Source organism: Myotis lucifugus, unplaced genomic scaffold (assembly GCF_000147115.1).
Source record: "Myotis lucifugus unplaced genomic scaffold, Myoluc2.0 scaffold_235, whole genome shotgun sequence".
Taxonomy (NCBI): domain Eukaryota; kingdom Metazoa; phylum Chordata; class Mammalia; order Chiroptera; family Vespertilionidae; genus Myotis; species Myotis lucifugus.
In genome coordinates, this window is record NW_005871283.1 from 1,473,478 (window position 1) to 1,496,719 (window position 23,242).

General features: G+C 48.0%; 2 protein-coding genes and 1 non-coding gene across 3 annotated transcripts in view; 1 reads left to right on the forward strand and 2 right to left on the reverse strand.

Annotated features, from left to right (window-relative positions):
* The window catches only part of DLST (dihydrolipoamide S-succinyltransferase), a 33,764-nt gene extending 21,755 nt beyond the window's left edge, over positions 1–12,009 (reverse strand). Inside the window, exons 1-2 of the mRNA XM_023762179.1 lie at positions 11,849–12,009; positions 189–382 (exon numbers count right to left, since the gene is read on the reverse strand). Coding sequence (XP_023617947.1) covers positions 189–382; positions 11,849–12,009 — 355 coding nt within the window. The remainder of the gene's footprint in view (positions 1–188; positions 383–11,848) is intronic.
* Positions 12,010–13,580: 1,571 nt separating this feature from the next.
* PROX2 (prospero homeobox 2) lies at positions 13,581–23,012 on the forward strand. Its single transcript, XM_023762180.1, is given in 5 exon segments — positions 13,581–13,865; positions 13,867–14,793; positions 18,853–18,960; positions 20,744–20,938; positions 22,320–23,012. Coding segments are annotated over 5 exon segments (1,752 nt in total). The 3' UTR covers positions 22,557–23,012.
* Positions 15,835–15,941, reverse strand: LOC111827868. Its single transcript, XR_002831614.1, has one exon. It is a non-coding gene; the product is annotated as a U6 spliceosomal RNA (small nuclear RNA).
* Positions 23,013–23,242: the final 230 nt, after the last annotated feature.

A 23,242-nucleotide genomic window follows, 5' to 3' on the forward strand; every position in this document is an offset into this window, starting at 1 on the left:
TTTGAACGCGGGCCTTGGCGCCTCGCCTGCCTGATCTGACACTTGTTTGGCCTTGGGCAGGTGGCATGGCCTCCCTGAGCCTCCGGTTCCTCAAATATAATTTAAAAAGCAATAGTCTAGTCACCTCCCTGCCTCCCTAAGCCCGGAGCAAAGAAACAGACTCCGAGGAACCTCAGGAGGGCTCCCACCGCCCTTGGCCGGGACCTTCACCCGGTGGCCTCCCGTCTGCAGCAGCATCTCCTGGTCTCCCCGCGCCCGCTCCAGCCCCTCCAGCCAGGCCAGTGGATCCTCCGACACCCTGTGCGTGTGGGAGGCTCTTCGTCGGTCACTCTGCCCCCAGAAGATGAGCTCCGTGTATTGTTCAACGCTGCATCCCCAGCACCTAGAACAGAGACTGGCATCGGCTGGGTGTGCAGTAAATATCTTGGGGCTGAATTTGGGCCTCCGGGCTTTGGGTAGACCATTCTGCCCCTATCTTCAAAGTGAAAGCACAGAGCACCCCCTTTTCTTCTGTAGTTTCCTAGCTCGCCTTCCTAATAGAAAAAGTTTTCTGTAAGCTTCTGACTGGATTCAGGAAGAATGAATGAGGGAGCCACGTGGTTCCTGTTCACATTGGTTCCTTGAGGTGAGTCATCTTGCTGGGTCCTCGGGACCTTTGTGGTGCCTTCACTCATCCAAGCTCTGGAAGCACTGCCACTGGGGCTCTGGAGGGACTGGCAGAAGCCCTGAAGAGAAATAGGAAGAACATCCTTGCCTGCCACTGCCCCTGATCAAGTCCTCAGCATCCTTCACCTGGCTTATTACTTTTTTTTTACTGTTGACAATATTACAGATGTCCCCATTTTTCCTTTTACCCCCCTCCACCCAGCCCCCATTCCATCTGATTTATTTTTTAAGTTTCCTAATTTTCCCTGGGTCTCCACTCTTTTCTAAAAAATATATATATTTGTTGTTTTTAATTTTAGAGAGAGCAAGAGGAAGGGAGAGGGACAGAGAGAAAAACATCAATGATGAGAGAGAATCATCAATTGGCTGCCTCCTGCTGGAGACCAAGCCTGCAACTCCAGGCATGTGCCTTGACTGGGAATCAAATCAGCGACCTCTTGGTGCACAGGATGATGCTCAACCACTGAGCCACCAACCACTGAGCCACACAATCACTGAGCCACACAACCACTGAGCAACACAACCACTGAGCCACACAATCACTGAGCCACACAACCACTGAGCCACACAACCACTGAGCCACACAATCACTGAGCCACACAAACCACTGAGCAACACAATCACTGAGCCACACAAACCACTGAACCACATTGGGCAGGCACCACTCACTTTCTCTATCCTCCACACCTGCGTCAAAGATTCTTCTGAAATTCAAATCTAATCCTGTCACTCCCCTAATTAAAGTCTTTCAATTGCTTCTGCCTATTGGCAGGATAAAGTCCAAACTCCTCAGCTTGACTAAGTACCTGGCCTCTGGCAACATTGTGAGAGTCCCACCCACACTACCCAGCATAGCCCCAAGGTGCTTCTCCTTCAAATGTTTGTGTGGGTTGTTCTCAACTCTTATTTACCTAGGACTCCTCATCATCCCCCAAAGCGATTTAAAATCCCTTCCTAATCCCTTGGGGCAGAGTTAACATAACTTCTGTGCTTGCAAAACATTGTGTCTGTATCTCCACATTGCTTTATAATGTCCTATTTACCTGTCTGTCTCCTCTACTGGGCAGAGTAGCAGGAGGAAAGAGATGTCCCAATACCTCATTTTATTGCACTTTATTTTATTGTAGTTTACAGATGTTTCATTTTTTACAAATTGAAGACCAGATCTTTCACTGGCAAAAAGATTACAACTTGCTTTATTGCGGTACTCGCTTTATTGCAGTGGTCTCGGACTGAACCCGAAACATCTCTGAGGTGTGCCTGAATTTTCCTCTATCCTCTGCACAGAGCATACTGCCTGGTCCTCTTTAGATACTCAGTAGATACAAGTAGAATGACTAAATACTGCTGGGTGCAGCTAAAGAACCCAAGAACAGTAATTAGAACGATGGCAATCCCTTGGAGGGGTTGCTGTTGTATTTTTTAGATGGCTACTTAATTTTTTATTTATTTTTTATTCATCTTTATTGTTGAAAGTATTACAGATGTCCCCATTTTCCCCCATTGACCCCCTCCTCCTCACTCCCCTCCCCCTCCCCCATTGTTTTAGTTTTAAATAATTAATTTTTGAGATTCTTTTTTAAAATATATTTTTATTGATTTCAGAGAGGAAGGAAGAGGGAGAGAGAGATAGAAACATCCATGATGAGAGAGAATCATGGATCGGCTGCCTCCTGCAAGTCCCCCACTGGGAATCGAGCCCACAACCCGGGTATGTGCCCTTGACCGGAATCAAACCTGGGACCTTTCAGTTCGCAGGCCAACGCTCTATCTACTGAGCAAAACTGCCTAGGGCAATTTTTGAGATTCTTATCTAAGGTTTATAAGTCCACGCCTGAATCAAGTGGCAAAGCATTTATCCTTCATCGACTGGGACAGGAGGTTAACCTTAGATGTTACAGTCATGGTTCAAAAGAGAATGTTTAAAATGTAAAGTATACATTCAAAAGAGCGTATAAATACATGTGTGTGGCCGAAACTGGTTTGGCTCAGTGGATAGAGCGTCGGCCTGCAGACTGAAGGGTCCCAGGTTCGATTCCGGTCGGGGGCATGTACCTGGGTTGCGGGCACATCCCCAGTGGGAGATGTGCAGGAGGCAGCTGATCGGTGTTTCTCTCTCATCGATGTTTCTAACTCTCTATCTCTCTCCCTTCCTCTCTGTAAAAAATCAATAAAATATATTTAAAAAAAAATACATGTGTGTGGTTTAAAGAAAAATAATAAAAGGGATATCTGTTACAGATGACCAGAGAAGAACCAAGCAACGCTTAGAGAGATGGAGTTACATTTTATTATTATTATTACTAGAGGCCCGGTGCATGAGATTCGTGCACGGGGCAGAGGGGGCTAGTCATCAGCCCAGCCTGTGCCCTCTCACAGCCCAGGAGCCCTCGGAGGATGTCTGACTGATGGCTTAGGCCCGCTCCGCTCCCCACAGGGACCAGGCCTAAGCCATCAGTCAGACACCCTTAGCACTGCTGTGGAGGCAGGAGAGGCTCCCACCGCTGCTGCTGCTGTGCTCACCAGCCTTGATCCCAGCTTCTGGCTGAGCAGCACTCCCCCTGTGGGAGTGCACGGGCCACCAGGGGGCAGCTCCTGCGTTGAGTGTTTGGTTGATTTGCATATTAGCCTTTTATTATATAGGATTATTATTATTATTATTACACACAGGCCAGAAAACTGTATTTCAAATTCTGGGCCCCAACATGGAGGAAGTTTCCCTATTTATATCTTTTTACCTTCTTTGTCTCCCAAATATGGGGTTTTCCGGTCCCCTTTGCAAGTTCTTAAAGAGCCCTATGTGCTGGGGCTTTGAGACCTCAACCAAAGGCCTGGCCTGGTGCCAGCACTGATAACTTCATCTGGGGAAGGTTTATGGCTTCTCTGGAATGAAAGTAGTCTTATTTTCCTTATTATTTAAGCAAGCAAGCATTTACAGGAGCAAAAATAGCAGGGCTAAAATTTCAAACAGCAGTTTTTATATAAGATGGATGCTTCATATCCACACTCACCACCCATCGTAAGGAATGGAAAAGCCCTGTGTGGCCCTCCTTGCTGATCCTCCCACAGTTAACCACTGCTGCACTGAATTATGATTTAACCACCCCCTCACTTTGTAGTTTCAATACACACGTGTCCTAAACTATACTCAGTTTTGCCAATTTTTTCAATTGAGGAAAAGACGTGTGTACTTTCAAGTTATATAAGAAAAATGTTTGTTTCTAGGAAGGTTAATAATGGCTCAGTTAATGAAAAACACCACAGAGTGTCAGCTCGCCTTAAATAATACGTACAGCACCCTGGGTGGAATTGCTCAGTGGTTAGAGCACCGTCCCATGCACCAAAGGATCAGGGGCTTGATCCCTGGTCAGGGCACATACCCAGACTGCAGGTTTGATCCTCAGTCAGGGCACATATGGGAGGCAACCCATACATTTCTCTTTCACATCAATGTTTCTCTCCCTCTCCTTTCTCTCTCTAGACCAGTGATGGTGAACCTATGACACTCGTGTCAGAGGTGACACGCAAACTCATTTTTTTGGTTGATTTTTCTTTGTTAAATGGCATTTAAATATATAAAATAAATATCAAAATATAAGTCTTCGTTTTATTATGGTTGCAAATATCAAAAAATTTCTATATGTGACACGGCACCAGAGTTAAGTTAGGGTTTTTCAAAATGCTGACATGCCGAGCTCAAAAGGTTCGCCATCACTGCTCTAGACTCAATGGAAAACATATCCTTAGGTGAAGATTTAAAAAATACGCACAGCACTCTTTTTAAAAAAATATGTATATTTTTTAATTGATTTTTTACAGAGAGGAAGGGAGAGGGATAGAGAGTTAGAAACATCAATGAGAGAGAAACATCGATCAGCTGCCTCATGCACACCCCCTACTGGGGATGTGCCTGCAACCAAGATACTTGGCCTTGACCAGAATCGAACCTGAACCCTTCAGTCCGCAGGCCGATGCTCTATCCACTGAGCCAAACTGGTCAGGGCAGCACTCTTTTCCCTTACCTGAAATCCCGCTATATTCTTATGTGTGGTCTGAACTCACAGCCTCGCTTATATATTTGTGAATATTATTGACCAATGGCAGATGGGGCTATAACCTATCCTTCCATTTCTGGGCTCCATAAATAGAGACGATACGCTTTGTATGATGCATGACACGTAAATTCCATCTATCTATCTCTCCATTCAGTTTTAAATTAAAAATAATGATAGGTGAATACTCAATGAAGACCTAGACATTGTTTGGCCTATTTTAAAATGTAACATAAATGGAGTCACAGTGCCTGTATCATTCTGTGACCTCCTTCTTTCACCCAACATTACGTTTTGAGGATTTATCCATGTTAAGTTGAGCTGAAGTTCATTGAGTTTGATTGCTGTATTTCACGACACTCACTCCCCTTCCCAACCGGAAGGAGGAGAAGATGGCAGAATTCAAATGATGTTCAGGTGTAGGTGATCTGGCCAGTGAGTTCTCCCCAGCTCTGCCAGAGATGGGGGCTGTGGGCCCAGCAAACAGCCTCCCCACCAGGGTTTGAACCTCTGCAGGAGGAACAAGCCACAGGGCCTCTCTTTCCTGCAGAGCTGAGACGCCATATTTCGGTGCTGGGCTGTTTCAGCATCTTCGGGAGGATACAGGGAGGAAGAAGTTCACTTTGGAGCTGCCTCGCTGGGGGATTTGGAAGCAGCAGCCAGGAGCTCCCTGTTGGAGGCCAGTGCAATGGGAGACGCTGAGTAATTCAATCCCCAGATTTTCAAGGGGCTGGTAGGTCTGTAGGCAAGGACAGAAGAGATGGCATGTCAGGAGGGTCCTCTATTAGCTGACTTTTCTGGGCATGAGTTGAAGTGGAGGGTGGAACATGGCAGGGGGTCAGCCAACCAGCTGTGGCCTCTATCTGCATATTCATAAGCCCCCCACACTGGTTGGCTGTGCTAGGCAGCCCCCACTGTCCCCAGTGCCCAGGGCTGTAGCAGGGCTGGGGCTGTCAGACCGCGTGCCTTGCACTGAGAAGGGGCAGAAGACTTCCCTCACCCAGCCACAGGCACCAGGCCTGACTGGGGAGGAAGCAGGGAAACCAAAATCACTTCCTGACCATGGCTCCGTGAGCCCAAGCCTGGTGAAGGGTGGACCGCTCCATCTCCTCGGGTGGTGGGCCCCACCTGGCCGCAGAGCCCAGGACTCAGACCAACCCGAAGGCATCTTCTCCGTGAGTAACACCATCCCTTCCCTTTACCTTGCCCGAGCACTTTTAAAAAGGATGGAATGTTTATTGTTAAGATGTTTAAATAAAAGCGGAGAGACTGGCAGTGTCTACGTACCCATCATCTAGGTTTAACAATGGTTGATCTATTGCTGTATTTGCTCCATCTGTTTTTGTTGGCCGAAATACTTTCAAGTGAACTACAGCCACAGAGACCTCGCACTCCGAAGTACCCGAGCACTTTTGAAACTCTTCTTTCATTAGGTGCTCACACCTGCCTTGCGAGGGGGCGATTATCATCCCTATTTTAGCAAAGTGGAAAAGGCAGAGGCTTGAGGGCAAATGGCTGGGGGTAGAGTTCAGACCTCTTGCCTCACAGCCCAGGGCACCTGTCTTCCCTCACGGCCCCATGGAAGGATCTCTGACATCCAGGGGTGTTTTCCTAGAGAGCGGTAAGCCATCGCAGCCACTGTGTGTGATCTGCGGCCTGTCACTTCATCTCTCTGGGCTGTGTTTGCCTCATCCATAGAGCAAGGTCAAGGCATGAAGATCGAGGTTCCCTAACACTGGTTCGTGATGTTTTCATTGGTTTCACAACAGACAAGGTATGGGTTTTTTTACAAACCTAAATTTATTTATTTATGCCCTTCATTCTTTGTTAAACATGGTGGTTAAGATACTTTTCTTTTACGAAACAGAAATGATAGTAAATTGTAGTCTTTTGTATGCTTATTTTTTGTGCTCTTACCTGCAAATAAAATGTTAGCCATTCTGAAGCTGGTCCCATTATTTTATTTTATCAGTGGTTGAAATCTAAAAGTTTGGAAACTGCTCATTGTACCAGGCCATCCCTAAGTCCCTTCCAGCACAAACGTTCGGGGCTGTGGGGCCTTCCAGAAGTTACTATTATCAGGGCTGGACAGTGCAGGCACTGGGCATGTGTTATTACATGTGATCCTCACTACAACCCTAGGAGACAGCACTGTTATCAACCCCATTTTACAGAGGAAGAAACGGGGGGAAAGAGGTGAAGTTAACTTGCATAAGGCCACACAAAGCTAGTGCATCCTACGTAGGTCCGACACCCGGTAGGTAGATGGTTCAGCAGTTCATAGGCTCCAGGGACAACACATATGTAATAACTTAATCAATAAAGAAATTTAAAAAATAAAAATAAAAAAAGCTAAATCCATAGGCTCCAGGGACGCCGACCGTAATGGCTTCTGACTTGATTGTATGTCTGTCGGTGGTCAGGACTGTGTGGCCTGAGCCGTCAGTCTGACCTCCTCTCCCCATTTCCACCAGCAGTCAGTGGGGCAGGGAGCTCTCAGGGCTGGGCCAGCGATGGATGGTCCATGCGGGGGTGATGCAGGACCCCTCCCAGTGGCCCCATCTGAAGGAATGAGACAGAAATGAGGTTGTCTATGAAAACACCTGAGTCAAGCATAAAAATACTGCCTGACCCTGAGATGTGCTACTGAACAAGTGTTACATTGGCAGCTAAAGTTTGCCGAGCCTGGTAAGGACGAGAGGGAAGTACTTAATGGCCCAGGAATACTGTGTGTGTGTGTGTGTGTGTGTGTGTGTGTGTGTGTGTAATGTGTGATTAAGTGATCACTATTATGATGGGCCCATGGTGGGCCCTTAGCTCCTGTCGCCTCTGCAGAGGAGAGGTTGATTCAGGAGAAGGCATTTTCCTAACAATATTGTGGGTGGTTATCTACTAGGCACAAGGCTGGTGCAATTGGAATCCAACTAAGTCTAGGAAATGAAGAGAAACACGAAATGTTCCCACCAAAAACCTGGCAGGAACTCTATCAGGAAGTCACGATAGCCCTCCTGGTACACATCTGGAGCGAGCATCAGTGTGTGATGAGAAAGAGTTAGCACCTCTTGGGCTTCCCTTGGTGCCTCTTACCGAAGGACCCCGTAGCCGCCTTGCTTTATTGATTGGTTCCCTGGTGGCCCTGCTGAAATGTATCAGAGGCGTTGGCAGTCCCCTAAATGTGGTCTCAGCCGGCCTGCGAGAACCCCTCCCTCTACCCCTTTGAGCAGAGCTTGGGAGGTCTCCGGGGAGACCACAGAGGGGCGCAGAGGTCCGGGGAGGAGGGCTCCCAGGTTAGCCGTGATCTGTGCGATGATAATCTTGCAGACGCTGCCTGTCTTTTCTTCTAACACGTCAGCTGAAAGGAGACGACACACGGCTTCTTTCTTACGTCTGTTACTTAACATTCACCCTCCCCCATGTCACGCTCTGTAGCTGTAAAATCCTATGCAACCTCTTCGCAGAAATCTCATGAGCCCAGTGTTCTGTGCTCATGTTGGTAGCAAAATTTGCTTCTCCAGTGGGGCTTTTGATGTCTGGTGCCCAGCAATCTATATATATTTGGGAAAGACTCAGTGAGAGAAAATGCGAGCTTTGTTTGTTTAACAGACTTAATTTTTTAGAGCAGTTTTAGGTTCCCTGCAAAATTGAGCAGAATGAACAGAGATTTCCTCCACACATGCACAGCTTCTCCCTCAAGTGCAAGTTTCTAATTACTAAAGGCAAAGGTTGCCTTTTTTAAAATTTGAAAAGTAAAAATATACCCATAGAAAATATGGAAAATACAGAAAAAAAAAGTAGAGAAGACAATGGGGTGGTGAGGGCCTGGGAAGGGCGGAGGAAGGGGGAGGGCTGGGAGAGGTTAATAGGGGGAAAGGAGGACCTATGTAATACTTTCAACAATAAAAGTTAAAAGGAAAAGAAAAAGAAGTAGAGAAACGAAGTTACCTATAGTTCCATCATCCATAAAGAACTATTGCTTACATTTTAATGTATTTCTTTCTAATCTTTTTAAATTTGTATTTAATTTCTTTGTATATAATTTCTCCCCCCCACTTATTATAAAATATTCTATAAGCTCTTCTTAAATATGATTTAAAAATAATGGCTGCATAATACAGTCTCTTATACATGATACATACTTTATAATTATTTCACCAATCTCTACTCTTATAATACTGGGATAATCATTTTTGACATAAATCCGTGGTTATTACCTATTTTCTTGATTTTATTTCTTAGATGTAGAAATATTAACTCAAATGGTATAAAGGTATTTGCTTTATAATGTATACCACATAAATATTTCCTAAAAATATATGAAAAGTGAGCAAGACTACTGAGAATCAAAGAAATACAAGTAATGAGATAACACTCAGAATGGCAAAGACTTAGAAGATTGACAATGCCCGATGTTGATGAAGATGAGGGGATATGTGTTCTTTTATAGATATGTTGGTAAGAGAACAAATAGGCCATTTAAAAGTATATATACAAATAATGCATGAAAACATTCTTTTTTTGTTGTTGCTAATCCTCACCTGAGGATATTTTTTCACTGAATTTTTAGAGTGGAAGGGAGAGGGGAAACAGAGAGAGAGAAACATCAATGTGAGAAAGACACATCGATTGGTTGCCTCCTGCACACACCCCAACCAGGCCTGGGGATCGAGCCTGCAACCAAAATATGTGCCCTTGGCCAGAATCAACCCGGGACCCTTCAGTCTGTGGGCCGATGTTCTATCCGCTGAGCCAAACCAGCTAGGGCATGAAAACATTCTTCTAAAAATGCAATTAATACAGAAATATGCAGAGTAAAAATGGAAAGTTCTTCATCAGTCCCTCATCCTCACTCCCAGTTGGTACATTTCTGGAGGGCATTTGGGCAACAAACAAAATGTTTAACACCTGCCTAGTCTTTGACTCAGAATTTCCTCTTCTAGAAAAAAATCCTAAGGAAATGATAGGATCTACCTTCCCACAGAGGTAGATAGAGAAGTGTTCCTCTCAATATGACTCTTAATCGTAAGAACAGCTAACAGTTATCAGCCATTTACTAGATGCCAAGAACTATTCTAAAAACCTAACATCCGTTAACTCATTGGCTCCTCACAGAAACCCTGTGATATGGTAGGTATTATGGTTATTCCCATTTTATTGATGAGAACGCTGAGGTACAGAGAGGCCACAAAGCTAGTAAGTGGCCCTAAGGAATCAAGTCTAGGCAACCTGACTCAGAGGCCCACACTCTCAATCTTCATGCTATGCTGCCTCTACTGCTATAACAGTGAACACACAGGAACAAATCTATCAAAGGGACTTTATTTAATCAATTAGGGTACATCCATGCAATGCAATCTCATCAGCTTTCACAATGATGATGTAGATTGATTTTCATTGACATGAAAGAGGAAAAAGTGAAGCTATAGAACTATGTATCTATAATTCCATTCTTTTGGCTTTTACAATTCATATAGTTATGAGAAATTATGTAAATTTATCTGCACACAGAGAAAGAAGTCTGGAAGAAAATGAACACCAAAATGTTTTCTGTGGTTTTTTTCTGGAAGGTGCATTATAGGCGTCTTTCTTTTGCTCTTCATACATTTCTGTATTTGCAAAGTAAAACGATCCCATATTACTTTCATAATCTAAGAAGAGCAGGAAAGCTATTTTTAAAGGGCTGTGGCAATTGCTCCTTTTATCAGTGGATAGGAGAGCGCTGCTAGTTAATTTTCAAACAGAGAGCAGTGCTGCTTCACGCCACACCCAGATGAAGGGCTTTGGGCAGCACGCTGCCCCCAGCACAGAGGTTTCCTGTTTCTCAGCCCAGATGCAGAGTTGCCATGATTGTCCTGCCGAGAGGGGCACAGACATCTCTGGGTGCCCGACCGCAGTGCAGTCTGGCTGCATTTCCAGGTTCCGGCCTCGAGACATTCCTGCTGATTGTTACTTCATGAAACACACCGAGTCCCTAGAAGTTCTGGCTTCTGGAGCACACAGACTACATGGGACCTCAGAAACCCTACCTTAAATGCCCACAAGGGAGATCTGGCAAAGTGTGTGGGTCTATGCTCTCTCTTGCACATGTGTGGTCTCTCTCTCTTCCTCCCTCTCTCTCTGTATTGACTTTGTTCCATGTAGGTGCTACATGAATCTGAAATAAAGTACCTCTAATATGAGAAGTCAGTTTACTAATAAATGAAGCGCATACAGAACCATTAATTCAACGGAGTCAGCAAACATCTATTGGGTGACAATTGGCAGCCAGGCACTACTTGGAGACACAGAGGGAGCTCGCAGTCTAAAGGGGAAGACATGTGATCAGGTTAGAGAGGTGGTGACATTGCAGTGGGTTTTAGAAGAGGAGTCGGGGTTTATCAGGGGGGAAAGTGGGAGAAAGGCCTTCCAGGCCGAGGGAAGAGTAAGTACAAAGACATGAGGCACGAAGGAGTTTGGATGCTCGGGGAGCACAAAGCCCAGGACAGCTCAGCGTGAGTGTTGATGGTCGCCAGACAGGAGAAGGACTCAGGGGATGAGTGAAAAAGGTGAAAGGAATTAAGAAGTAAAAATTGCCAGTTATAAAATCAGTCATGGGAATGTAAAGTACCACTTAGGGGATATAGTCAATATTGTAATAACTATGTATGGTGTCAGAGGGCACTAGACTTATCAGGGTGATCACTTCATAATGTATATAATCACTATGTTGTATACCTGAAACTAAAATAATGTTGTATGTCAACTGTAATTTAAAATAAATTTATAAAAAAACATAGGTGAGTGTTGAGGGTAGTGACTCCAAAGATGTTAGATTAAACTTGGCAATAGTAATTTCTTTAAGTTATATTAATTTGTCAAGTTATTTTTAAAAATTATTTTAAAATACATTTTTATTGATTTAGAGAGAGAGGAAGGGAGAGGGAGAGAGAGAAACATCTATTGATTGCCTCCCATACGCACCCCGACCTGCAACCTGGGCGTGTGCCCTGATCAGGAATTGAACCCACAACTTTCTGGTTCATGAGATGATACTCAACCAACAAAGCCACACAGGCCAGGCTCAAGTCATCTGTTTTTCTGTTTGTAATTTACAAATGTCTTACTCAAAGCAACAACCTTCTGGTAATTCTGACCCTAGAACCTGGCCTTCTTCCAGCGGCATGTTCCCCATGGTGGCATGCAGCTTCACCACCTCCCGCCTCTGCCCCGGAGTGCGGAGCGACATTGCTCCCAGGGAGCTTGTGTTGGGGTCTCTGCTAGGCGCCAGGAGGCTGCAGGTAGAGGCCATGGCCATGTCTACGGACGAGGACCCACTGGCCACAGAAGAGCTGAGATTTGCCTGAGGTAGAGAATTCCAAGGAAGCATTAGGATGAAGGTGGAAAGACAAAAGCAAACTCTCCTGACAGCATTTGTGCAAGAGGAACAAAGGAGAGGGGAAGTTTATAGAGGGGGGAGAATCATTTACCTCTTCTAGGAAGGGAGGAATCTGCTTAACAGACAGAAAAGTCCTTTCACCTGCAGGGAGGTAGCTGAAGTGTGGTTGCACAAAAGATTTGGAACTGAGAGCCACACTCGGCTGGGAGAATTACACTGACTCTCAAGTTCGGTGTGAGGTGCAATGAGGTAACATGTGCAAATGTTTCGTAAACTCGAAGTGCCTCAGACCTGCTATCAGAAGCCTCCAGGTTAAAGTGAGTGTATCTTGAAACTTTGTGGGAATAAAACAGCCTAAGGCAGCCTTTCCTACAATAGCTCCCTCCTTTCCCCCATGCCTTCATTTCCAATCCCTATTGTGCTTTTTCTCAACAGGTCTCAGGACCTGAAAATAAACTGTTTATTCTCTCTCCCCTGCTAGACAGCCAGCTCCGTGAGAGCAAACCCTGCGGCTCTTGTCACCACTGTCTCTCCAAGTGCCCAGAGGCCTGAGGCATGGGAGGTGCTTCATACGAAATAGCTGTTCAATGTCCAGCGCATGCAAATGAACGCATCACCTGATTCTTCCAGGAGCGGTGCAGCTGGCTTTCAATTTTTGATTTGTTTCAAAGGCAGGTTCCCTGCCCCAACACTGAGGGACTCTGATTTAGCAGAACTGGCTATTGAATTTGCTGTTTTTAGCAAGTGCCCGGTGACTCTGTTGCAGGTAGTCACTGAGAAAGTTACTCTGAATCGGACAGATCTTGTTTGGACTCCAGCCTGCCACTCACTAGCCGTATGACTTCACCAAGTAACTTTGTAACCTCTCTGAGCCGGTTTCTTCACCTGTAAAGTAGGAATGACCACATCCTCAGGGAGTTATGATAATTAAATCAGGTGATGGATGTGAAGGTTTTGGCATCATGTCAGTTATGCCGTAGGCTGTCATCGTTTTTTTTATTGCCATTCTTGTGTTATTGCTATGCCCTGGCAGAACTTCCTCCCTGGAGGATCACTCACTCTTGGGAATCCTCAAAGTGTGGGCCCAAACCGGCAGCACCACAGCAGCTGGGGGCTGGTGAGAGACGCGGTCCCCGCCCCACGCAGGCCTGGGAATCAGCATTCGCATTCTGACAGGGTCCCCAGGCGACCTGTGCACACATTCAAGTTCGAAAAGCACTGCTGAACGTCACATGTACCGCGTTCTTCCTGTCTTTCATTTCAGAGTCAGCCCGGGAGGTTCCGAAGCCCCGGTATCCCAGAGGCTGAATCCTCGACCCGGCTCATTCGGCTGCACCTCCAGCTGAGGACCTTAGGAGAAGGGATTCCCTCACGGAGCTTCAACCAAGCCCACAGCCTCCGAGCAAGTGAGTGTGGAGCAGGGGATGGATCCGAACGCTGGCTTGCTTCCTGCGCCATCCCGGGCCTGTCCCCAGCCAGCAGAACCCTGTATGGAAGGGAGGAGCAGCCCATTGCCCCGTGAGCAGGGCAGAGGCGCCTCCTTCCCCTGGAACCAGGTCCCCAATCCCAGCCTGACGGACCCGGACTGGTTTTGGGATGAGCACATCCAGGCAAAGAGGGCCCGCGTGGAGACCATCATCCGAGGCATGTGCCTCTCCCCTAACCCTCTGGTGCTCGGCGGTGCCCGAGCCAGGGACGGCCCCAGCTGCCCAGAGAAGGCCCGGGAGCGGAAGAGGAAGCAGGACCTTCCCATGCAGCAACCCCCGCTGAAACCAGGGCCCTGCCGGGAGCCAGGGCAGCAGGAAGGGGGGCCCTCGCGTGAGAGAACAGCTTCGCCTGCTGAAGCAACAGCTGAGACGACTGCAGGAGCACATCCTGCAGGCCGAGCCCCGGGACTCGGCGCCCGGCCCTGGGAGTGCCAAGCAGAGGGATGGCTGTGGGCGGCCCGGGGCTATGGACAGTGGGCGCCACCAGGGTTCCAGTGGGGACCTCCCTGGGGTGGACGAACACAAAGTGGCTGAGGTCAGTCAGCAGCCAGAGGAAGCCAGGTTCCTTCCTTCTGGAACACGAGCTTTGCTGGAGATCCTGAGGAAAGAACTGACGGGGGCAGTGTCCCAGGCCGTGGACTCAGTGTTGCAAAAGGTACTGCTGGACCCGCCAGGCCACCTGACTCAGCTGGGCCGAAGCTTCCAGGGGCTGGTGCCAGGGGGCAGAAGCGAGACTTCACCTGAGGGAGGTGCCTGTGAAAACCCCCTCCCGCTGGCCGCCTTGCCCAGGGGGGCCCAGCCCCAGGCTGGATGCCCACTGGGAAACTCATCACTGGCCAAGCCTCTCTCTCCTAGATACCCTGTCTCCCCAAGAATGACCTCCAAACCCTGCCAGGCCCCCCCAACAAACTGTGCCATGGCCGTGCCTTCCCGCATGCAGGAAAGTCAGATTCTTGGTCAGCTCCTGGGCCATGGACCCCCTGGTCACTGGAGCGGCCGTCTCCCCCAGGGCGCATCTTCCCAAAGTCACTCCTCCCCGGAGTCTGGCCTGCGACCTTGGGGAGCTGTCAGACTGCGACCGTCGGTGTTGAGCCAGCAGTACCCCGTGCCCTTGGCTCCCACCTGTCTGGAGAAGCTGCCCTTTCTCCCCTCCGTGAAGATGGAGCAGGGGGGCCTGCAGGCTGCCGCCGAGGTGCTCCCGTTCCCTTCAGTCCACATATCCTTTACCAGAAGGGGACGTTCCCCGGTGACAGCCCGGAGAAGCGAACCCTGGAAGGCGGGGAGGTGGGGACAGAGAACTGCATGGCATGGGGGGGGGGGGCGGGGGGGGAAGCTTTGCTTTCTTTTCATTTTTTTAAAATATATTTTATTGATTTTTTTACAGAGAGGAAGGGGGAGGGAGAGAGATAGTTAGAAACATCGATGAGAGAGAAACATCAATCAGCTGCCTCCTGCACACCCCCTACTGGGGATGTGCCCACAACCAAGGTACATGCCCTTGACCGGAATCGAACCCGGGACCCTTCAGTCCACAGGCCGACGCTCTATCCGCTGAGCCAAACCGGTTAGGGCGGCTTTGCTTTCTTGATGGTCTTCTGAACGCTGCTTCTGGGCCTCCTCCCCTGTGGCTCACTGCTATTCGGTTCCCGAGAAAGTGGTGCCCACACTCCGGGGTTTAAGCCTGCTGGGAGGGACACTTCATTCTCCCTGGCGCATCAGATTCTACCACTACTCACTTAATGGCTTTGGGTCTGAAAGGATTTTGTTTTTAAACTCAAATGAGCTTCCAAAATATGGTAAGTGCGCTATGGAAGGAAAAACTCCATACGTTGGTTGTCAGCTGCCTACACACCTCAGCAGAAAGGGTCGAAGGAATGACCTCACCTGAGGCTTGGCTCCCCCAGCCTCCTGGCTCTCCAGGCAAAAGGCCTGCACTGTCTAGATCAGTGCTCACCAACCTTTGGGACCTCGCGGACCACTGGTCTAGATAATTCATGAGGAAGATCTGAGGGCCCAGACACTTCTGAGCCAGATGGGGAAGGAGACATTTTCCTCAGGGACTAGACCTGAGGCAACTGGGAGGGGGGAAGGAGCCCTCGGTGTAAGGAACAGCGTCTCAGCTGCAGCTGAGAGGACTAAAGTGGGGTTGGGCATGTGGAGGGAGAGGAGACCCCTGAGGAAGGCTGAGGTGTGCAGGGGTCTGGACCTTTTGCATCAGCTTTGCCACCTTTAGGCAGGCTCTCCCCCGCCCCCGCCCCCAAATATGGAACGCTTCACAAATTTGCGTGTCATCCTTGCGCAGGGGCCATGCTAATCTTCTCTGTATCGTTCTGATTTAAGTATATGTGCTGCTGAAGAGAGCACTCCTCTCTTAAATAGTGTTTCCCAGAGTACAGCTCTCTCCGGATATTAACAGTTGCTGACTTAGGGGGAAAGAAGTAGTTTCAGTAAATACTGGGTTAGTGTCTTTGCTGCGGGACTTCTCAGAGCCTTTAACATGCTGAAGTCCAATGTGAAGCTCTAAGAGGGGAATGTATGCAGTCCCAAACTCATGTGACCAACAAGTATCTTGTAGGACTTAAGTTCCTGACAACACATTTTGGGGTGTTGCCTTTTTAAATTGAGCTGAGCTCACGCTGCTGCTTCTCAAGGGCGGCCCTGAATTGAGTGTCCAGAGGTCAATGTGCCTGCAGTGTGAACAGTCTGGCAAGCTGTATTAAGGGCGGCAGGATGGGGTGGGACCGGCTCATTGCCACACCAGGGCTGGCTCTTCTGTCCTGAATGCTATGTGCGCCCCCTGCTGGTCACAGATGTTGGGAACACCCCAAAGCTGGGTGCACCCGGGTGCTTTCCAGGCAGGCAGTAGCAACAATAAAACCAATGCTAAGAACACGTCACCTGCCACCACTGCCTCTGCAGGCAGCAGGGGACCTTGGAGCTACAGAGATATCAGCATAGACAGACTTTCTTGTTAGGCGATCACCCTGTGCGAGAAAGGCTACCTGTCTGGTTAAGACTCCCTGTGAAGGTCAGGCAGTGGTGGAAGAAACTCAAGAACTCAGTCCCCAAAGATTCTCTGCTGTGCTTCCCTTGGGAGGGGCATGCTGATCTTTCCCAGCACCTACTGTGCGCCTGCCCTGCCCTGTGAAATGAGGATTGGGCTCAGAGAGCTTCAGGGCCCATGCGCTGGGCCTGGCTGCACAGGTGAGGTACTTGGCTACCTTTGGAATGCTTTGGAGCCCCCAGGCAGCATCCTGAACCCCCAAAATTCCCACATTCCAGCATTAGAGATTTATTCCCATGGGTCATAAAAGCCACTTAAGAGCAAGATAACTCTGACCTTTAAAAGAACTTTCACATTCATGACATCCCCCTGAAATAGGTGAAGCAGGTGTGATTAGCAGCTAATAACGAGGTGGCATTTGCTGTGCACTTTCTCTGTGGCAGGCACTGCTGCCAGCATTTCCCACGTACGAGTCCACTACCGCTGAGCTACATTCTGAAACTCGAAAAGCTCTGAAAATCCCTATGATTTCTTTTCCCTAAGGCTGATGGGAGCTTTGTTTTTTGGTGGCAAACCTGGCCTGCACTGATTGGAAGTTACTTACAGATCATCCCACTTAGTGTAAATAGTCATCCATTTGGCTGTGGAAATATTAATGTATTGGATTACAGACGGCTGCCACAGCCTCTGTTGTGGGGTTAACTAACATATGGCACACCGACCAGAGGACCTGCATGAAGGAACAGAATTCTGAAATCTGGCCTCCATTTGGCCAGTGTTTCAGATGAGAGGTTGTGGGCCCCAAGCATTCTAGTGGGCACTACAGTTAGACCCGGTCTCTGAGAGTGGGGCAGAAAAGTGAACTTGCCCAAAGTCCCAAGACAGACACGTGCAGAGCCAGGACTCAGACCCAGGATCTGACTGCCAAGCTGTCACCACTGCATTCTACATTTAGAAATGGCCCAGAGAAGGTAAGTGGCTTGCCCAAACTCACACAGCTAGTTGGTGGCAAAATCAGTATCTGAAACTGGGTCTTTGGACGCCCAAGTCCAGGATTCTTTCCACAGCATGTGTGAACCTATGAGAAGAATAAGAAGTGCCAATGAGGCAGGGAGCAAGGGGCTTCAGGAAGCAGCCTGAGTGCCAGGCCAGCTAGAACTCTAATCAGTTGGTTTCCTTTGGCTACACTGGTATATCCTACTAAGGAGTCTTAAAGCTCTAGCTCCCGGACCCGAGAGCTCCCAGGTCCTCTGTGTAAAGCTTCTCACCCAGTCCTGGGACTGTCCCCGGCAATGCTTAGAATTCCTGTGTAAAACACTTCGTTTCCCTCCCACTCTGGTGCTAGGCAGTCATATCACAGCTCCCTGCTCTTGTTAAAGGGGAAGGACTGAGGTATGGGTTGGAAGACAGTTTCCCTAGTTGTGCATGGATTAAGGTTGACCATTTAATCATTCACTCATTCCTTTATCTAACAAACATTTATTGAGCACCTACTATGTTCCTAGCACTGGGCTAGGCACGTGGAATACAAAGATGAAAATATAAGGTCCTTGCCCCCTGAGGAGCTCACAGTCTAAACAGGGAGACAAACATGCAGTGAAAATTCTAATAAGGTCATTGCTACAACAGAGGAATGTGCAAAGAGCCTGGGTAGCCCAGGGTGAGGACAGTAAATGGACAAGGAGAGGTTTCCCCGAGGAGGAAGCTGCTGAGCTGAGACAGGAAGGAGGAGGGACGTTCTTCCAGGCGGACTGAGAGCAGGTGCAGAGCTGCAGCTCAAGTTCCTTGAGGCAAAGTCAACAGTGACCTGCTACTGTCTGGTTAGATGCTTGTTGGCTTAAACACTGCAAAGGCAATTATGAGAGTGAGAATGGGGACCATCGAGTTGACTCTTCTCATTTTACAGATGAGGAAACTGAGGCAGAAGGGAAAGGAAGTCTTGGGGTTTTCAAATGGTTTATCTGGGAAAGAGCTGCCATCTCTTCCCATCCTATTCTGAAAGCAGATGCAAAGTACAACAAACTGATTTATGCCACAGAACGTTTACACGTCAAGGTGGTTTTTAAATTCTGCACCTGTGCTGTCATATATGGTATTCAGCACCCGGGAGGAAAAAGCTTACTGGGTCAGACTTGCCAGAGACACAGAAATGGAGCAAATATAGGATTCAACCAAAATAAAAATAAAAACCATAAGAAACAGGACAACTAATTCATAATTTGATGATATTATTTGATAAACTGGTGTTCATTTTCCTTGACCCGGGGATACATCCAGGAGGGTCTAAATCCTGGTCACTTGAAGAAGGCCAAACTAATGTTTTTCTTCACACGCTACCCCAGCTCCAACCTCCTGAAGGCGTATTTCCCCGACGTCCAGGTAAATTCATCCTATTGAGTGTCAGCTTCTCACAACTCCCGAGTGGCATTGGGTCGCCCCGTGTGAGGTGTGAGGCAAGTGCCAGGTCATCATGTGCACACCTTAGCTCCCCTTAATGTTGGCCGCACTGGTGTGATTTCCAGTTCAGGGGTGAGACTTGGCTGAATAATCATGAATAACTTTGAGCTAGGAAAGTTGAGCTTTTGAGCTGTAGATATACCCAGAAGCACGTGGGGAGGAAGTTGGGGGCAGTGAGAAACATTAGTAAATGGTGTCTTTGGCCTAGTGTTCTGTCTTTGCTGAGGACACTTCGAAAAAGACAGAATATACAGAGAGTTGGACACTGTTGAACTGGCATTCAAATAGCTGCGTTTCAAAGGGAGTGAGGTACATCCAGATCAAGTGTGACAACAAGGAAAATCAAGCTCTGATGGTTGGAGCCAGACCTTGTCTGTTCCCTGAGAGCAGCGGTTCTCAACCTGTGGGTCGTGACCCCTTTGGGGGTCAAACGACCCTTTCACAGGGGTCGCCTAAGACCATCGGAAAACACATATATAATTATATATTGTTTTTGTGATTATCACTTTGCTTTAATTATGTTCAATTTGTAACAATGAAATTGGAGGCCACCACAACATGAGGAACTGTATTAAAGGGTCGCAGCATTAGGAATGTTGAGAACCACTGCCATAGAGTTTCTAAGGGCCTCTGTTCCCTTGGGTGTTGGGTTAGGACTAATACTTTGTATATATGTCATTCCTTTGCCTTTCCCATGTCTTTCCCTCATGTTCTGTTGCTTGGTTGATCCCTACACCAAGCTCTGATTTCCACTCATTCTGCAACTCCAAGTTGCTGATAAACTGCTCTCTGATCTGCACACTCACTTCTTCCCTTGGCCCCTTACCTGGCAGAAGGCTCTGGGGCTGCCATACAATTGGCCCAGCCACAGCAGAAGCTGGTACCAAACTGGCTTTGACCCTGGACATTCCCAAATGGCAAGCTTTCCATGGGTGAAAAACCTTCATTAATCCAGGACATCAAAATACATTTTTTTTCTAGTGGGCACTACAGCTAATCCAGATTTTTTCTGTACATGACTGAATAGGCTTAGAAAATAGCCATGGCTGCTGCTACTGCTACTCCTTTTTTTGTTAATCCTCATCCTCACCCGAGGAAATTTTTCCATTGATTTTTTATTTTATTATTATTATTATTTTTTAGGGAGAGTGGAAGAAGGGTGGGAAGGACAGAGAAACATCGATGTGAGAGAAACACATCGATTGGTTGCCTCCAACCAGGGCCAGGGCCGGAGAAGCCTGCAACCACGGTACGTGCCTTTAACTGGAATCGAACCTGGTACCCTTTGGGCCACAGGTCGATGCTCTATCCACTGAGTCAAACCGGCTAGGGCAGTGGTCGGCAAACTGCGGCTCAGAAAATGGCGGCTCACGAGCCACATGCGGCTCTTTGGCCCCTCTAGTGTGGCTCTTCCACAAAATACCGACTTCTGCGCATGGGCCACGAAGTTTCAATCGCACTGTACATGCGCACCCGCATGTGTTATTTTGTGGTATTTTGTGGAAGAGCCACACTCAAGGGGCCAAAGAGCCGCATGCAGCTTGCCGACCACGGGGCTAGGGCCATGGCTTCTTTTTCAAAGGAGGCCCTTTCCATGTTGGCTGAAGCCATTCTGATTAATCTGCTGTTGAACTGGATGCTGACAGTTCTACCCCTGAGCACCTGGTGGTAAATGGCTGACTGATGGACCTTGTTGCTTGTGCAGTTCAACCGCTGCATCACCTCCCAGATGATCAAGTGGTTCAGCAACTTCCGAGAGTTCTATTACATCCAAATGGAGAAATCTGCCCGGCAGGCAATTTCAGATGGCGTCACAAATCCCAAAATGCTCGTGATTCTCCGCGACTCAGAGCTTTTTCGAGCTCTCAATATGCACTATAACAAGGGGAATGACTTTGAGGTAAGACCATGTACCTGGGTCCCATGAGGTTGGATTTTTAGAAAAGATCCCCTTCTGTGTGTCTGTCTTTACATCATCGAGAGCCAGGGCAGCCCGGGCTAACCTCTGTCCCATCTGCAAAGATTATAGCCTCCATAGCTCCTCTTCAACAGGTGGATGCTGCAAACTGAATAAGCAGAGGTCTGCCAGGTGTTATGCCACTTTAGGCTTAATCCTCCATGATTATCAACTCACAGGAGGCCCAGGACTAAATGCTGGGCTCAGTTGCAGCACCTAGGCTTGGCCCAAGTTTTCTTCACAACAGTTTCTGTCCATCATTTGCTTCTTATCTTTATTCTCACTTGAACCGTTTTCTCTGTGGGCCTTCCACGGCAAGTCATCTCAAATCCTTTCTGGAAATAATGAACAAACAATATTCAAGCTTCTTAGTCCTGTGGTAGCACCTTAGAGGTAAGGCATCAGTAAAGGGAGAGCAAGTGGCCTAAGAGAACTCCGCCTCCGGACACGCGTTTCCCTGCGTGCAGCCGACAGCTCTGTGCGCCTGGTGTCTTGCTCTGCAGGTGCCAGCTGTGTCTGGTCACCCGGCCCACTCGCCTCTTCTGATCTCTCACTTGACTGTAATCACCATGAGCAGTGTGTTGATACCTCTGGGAAAGGGAAGACTCGCTGGCATGTGCTGGTCAGGTGCTCCATCCCAACATGTTTGCAACTGAGCTGACCTGTGGGTAAAACAGACTGTACCGCCTGAGGCGTGTGGGGTCAGGATGTGTGGGGCAGGCAGTGCTGCTGCATCTCCCCAGGTGGGGTGGTCGCTTGGCATGCAGTGTGGCAGGCCTGGGCCAGGCTGAGTCGGGAGGACCTGTGGGTGCCAGTCGGAGTGCGGTCCTGGAACAGATTCTTTAGCCCCCTCAACCTCATGGTTGATTTTGGAAGCAGAAATGATTCCAAGGCCTATGGGTCCAGCCTCTAAAGGTGGTGGGATGAGGTACGACAGTCATAAACTTGGGGGCACTCGTTCCCATGGTGCGCCCTAAGGAAAAGAATGCTAAACACCTCTTTTGAACCACAGGTTTCCGGTCAATCAGAGTCAGAGTTTCCCACTTTAAGAATGTCTCCCATGAGTGGAATCAGCTCCTGCTACCAAGGGACTGTCCTTAATAGGCTTTCTCCCAGGGCTGTCTCATTGGTACAGCCTTTTAAGGTTTGTAGTCGATATGAGGGAGCAGGGGATTCCTACGGCTGCAAGAATCAGGGCCCAGTAGAGCAGGGATGCTCTTATCAGCCGCCCTGGGAACAGGAGCGCCGGGCAGTGAGGTTGCAGGGCTCCAGGGCTTCCCAGCCTCATGTCTTCTCTTTCTTGTGTGTCTCGTTCGGAATGCAGGTCCCGGATTGCTTCTTGGAAGTCGCCAGCTTGACGTTACAGGAGTTCTTCAGGGCTGTCTCCGCAGGGAAAGACTCAGATCCTTCCTGGAAGAAACCCATTTATAAAATTATTTCCAAGCTGGACAGTGACATCCCAGAGATATTCAAATCTCCCAGCTATCCCCAGGAGCTGCTTCGGAACGAAGATCCCACAGAGCGAGGAGCAGCTGGCCAGGGTTTCCTGGGTTTGTCTTAAATGGCCGCTGTGGTGATATAAAAGGGGCCTAAGGACAGACCTCCCCCACCCCACCCCAAACAGGAACTATTACCATTTCTGATCATTTATTTTCTTTTCCCGAATCACCAAAGTTTGACCTTAACTATAATATAGATCAACCAAGTGTAATGGTGTGTTGGTAGCATATTGTAAAAGGAACACAACGGTGTTTTGGAATCAGAGGACTTAAATCCCCAACCTACTATTTCCAAGTATTGTGACCCTGGGACCTTGCAGGTAATCTCTGCATCTGTAAATAAATACTCTGTGAACTGTTACTCACTACACGTTAGTGTTTTCCCCCGTGGCTTTCACATAAGGTTATCTTAGTTGGTTTGTCTGTTATTGTTTTTTACAAATTGCTGGTTTTAGTTACCTATTGGTCAAGCTCCACCTAGTTGCTAGACACTTGAAAATACATTATCTTAAGCTTTTTACACCGAAAAGAAGATATTATCTTCTTCTTTTTTTTTTTTTTTTAAAGTAACCAAACAGACGTTTTAGAAGTGACATAACTCGCCAATGTACAAGGCCAGGGCGTTTGGGTCGGTAGGGATAGTCAGACGTGTGGAGGAACCCGAGACCTTCGGGTGCCAGATTGTCTCCTGAGCACCTCACGCTGCCCGTCATGATCTTCAGCAGGCCACCTCCAGGGAGCACCCGCA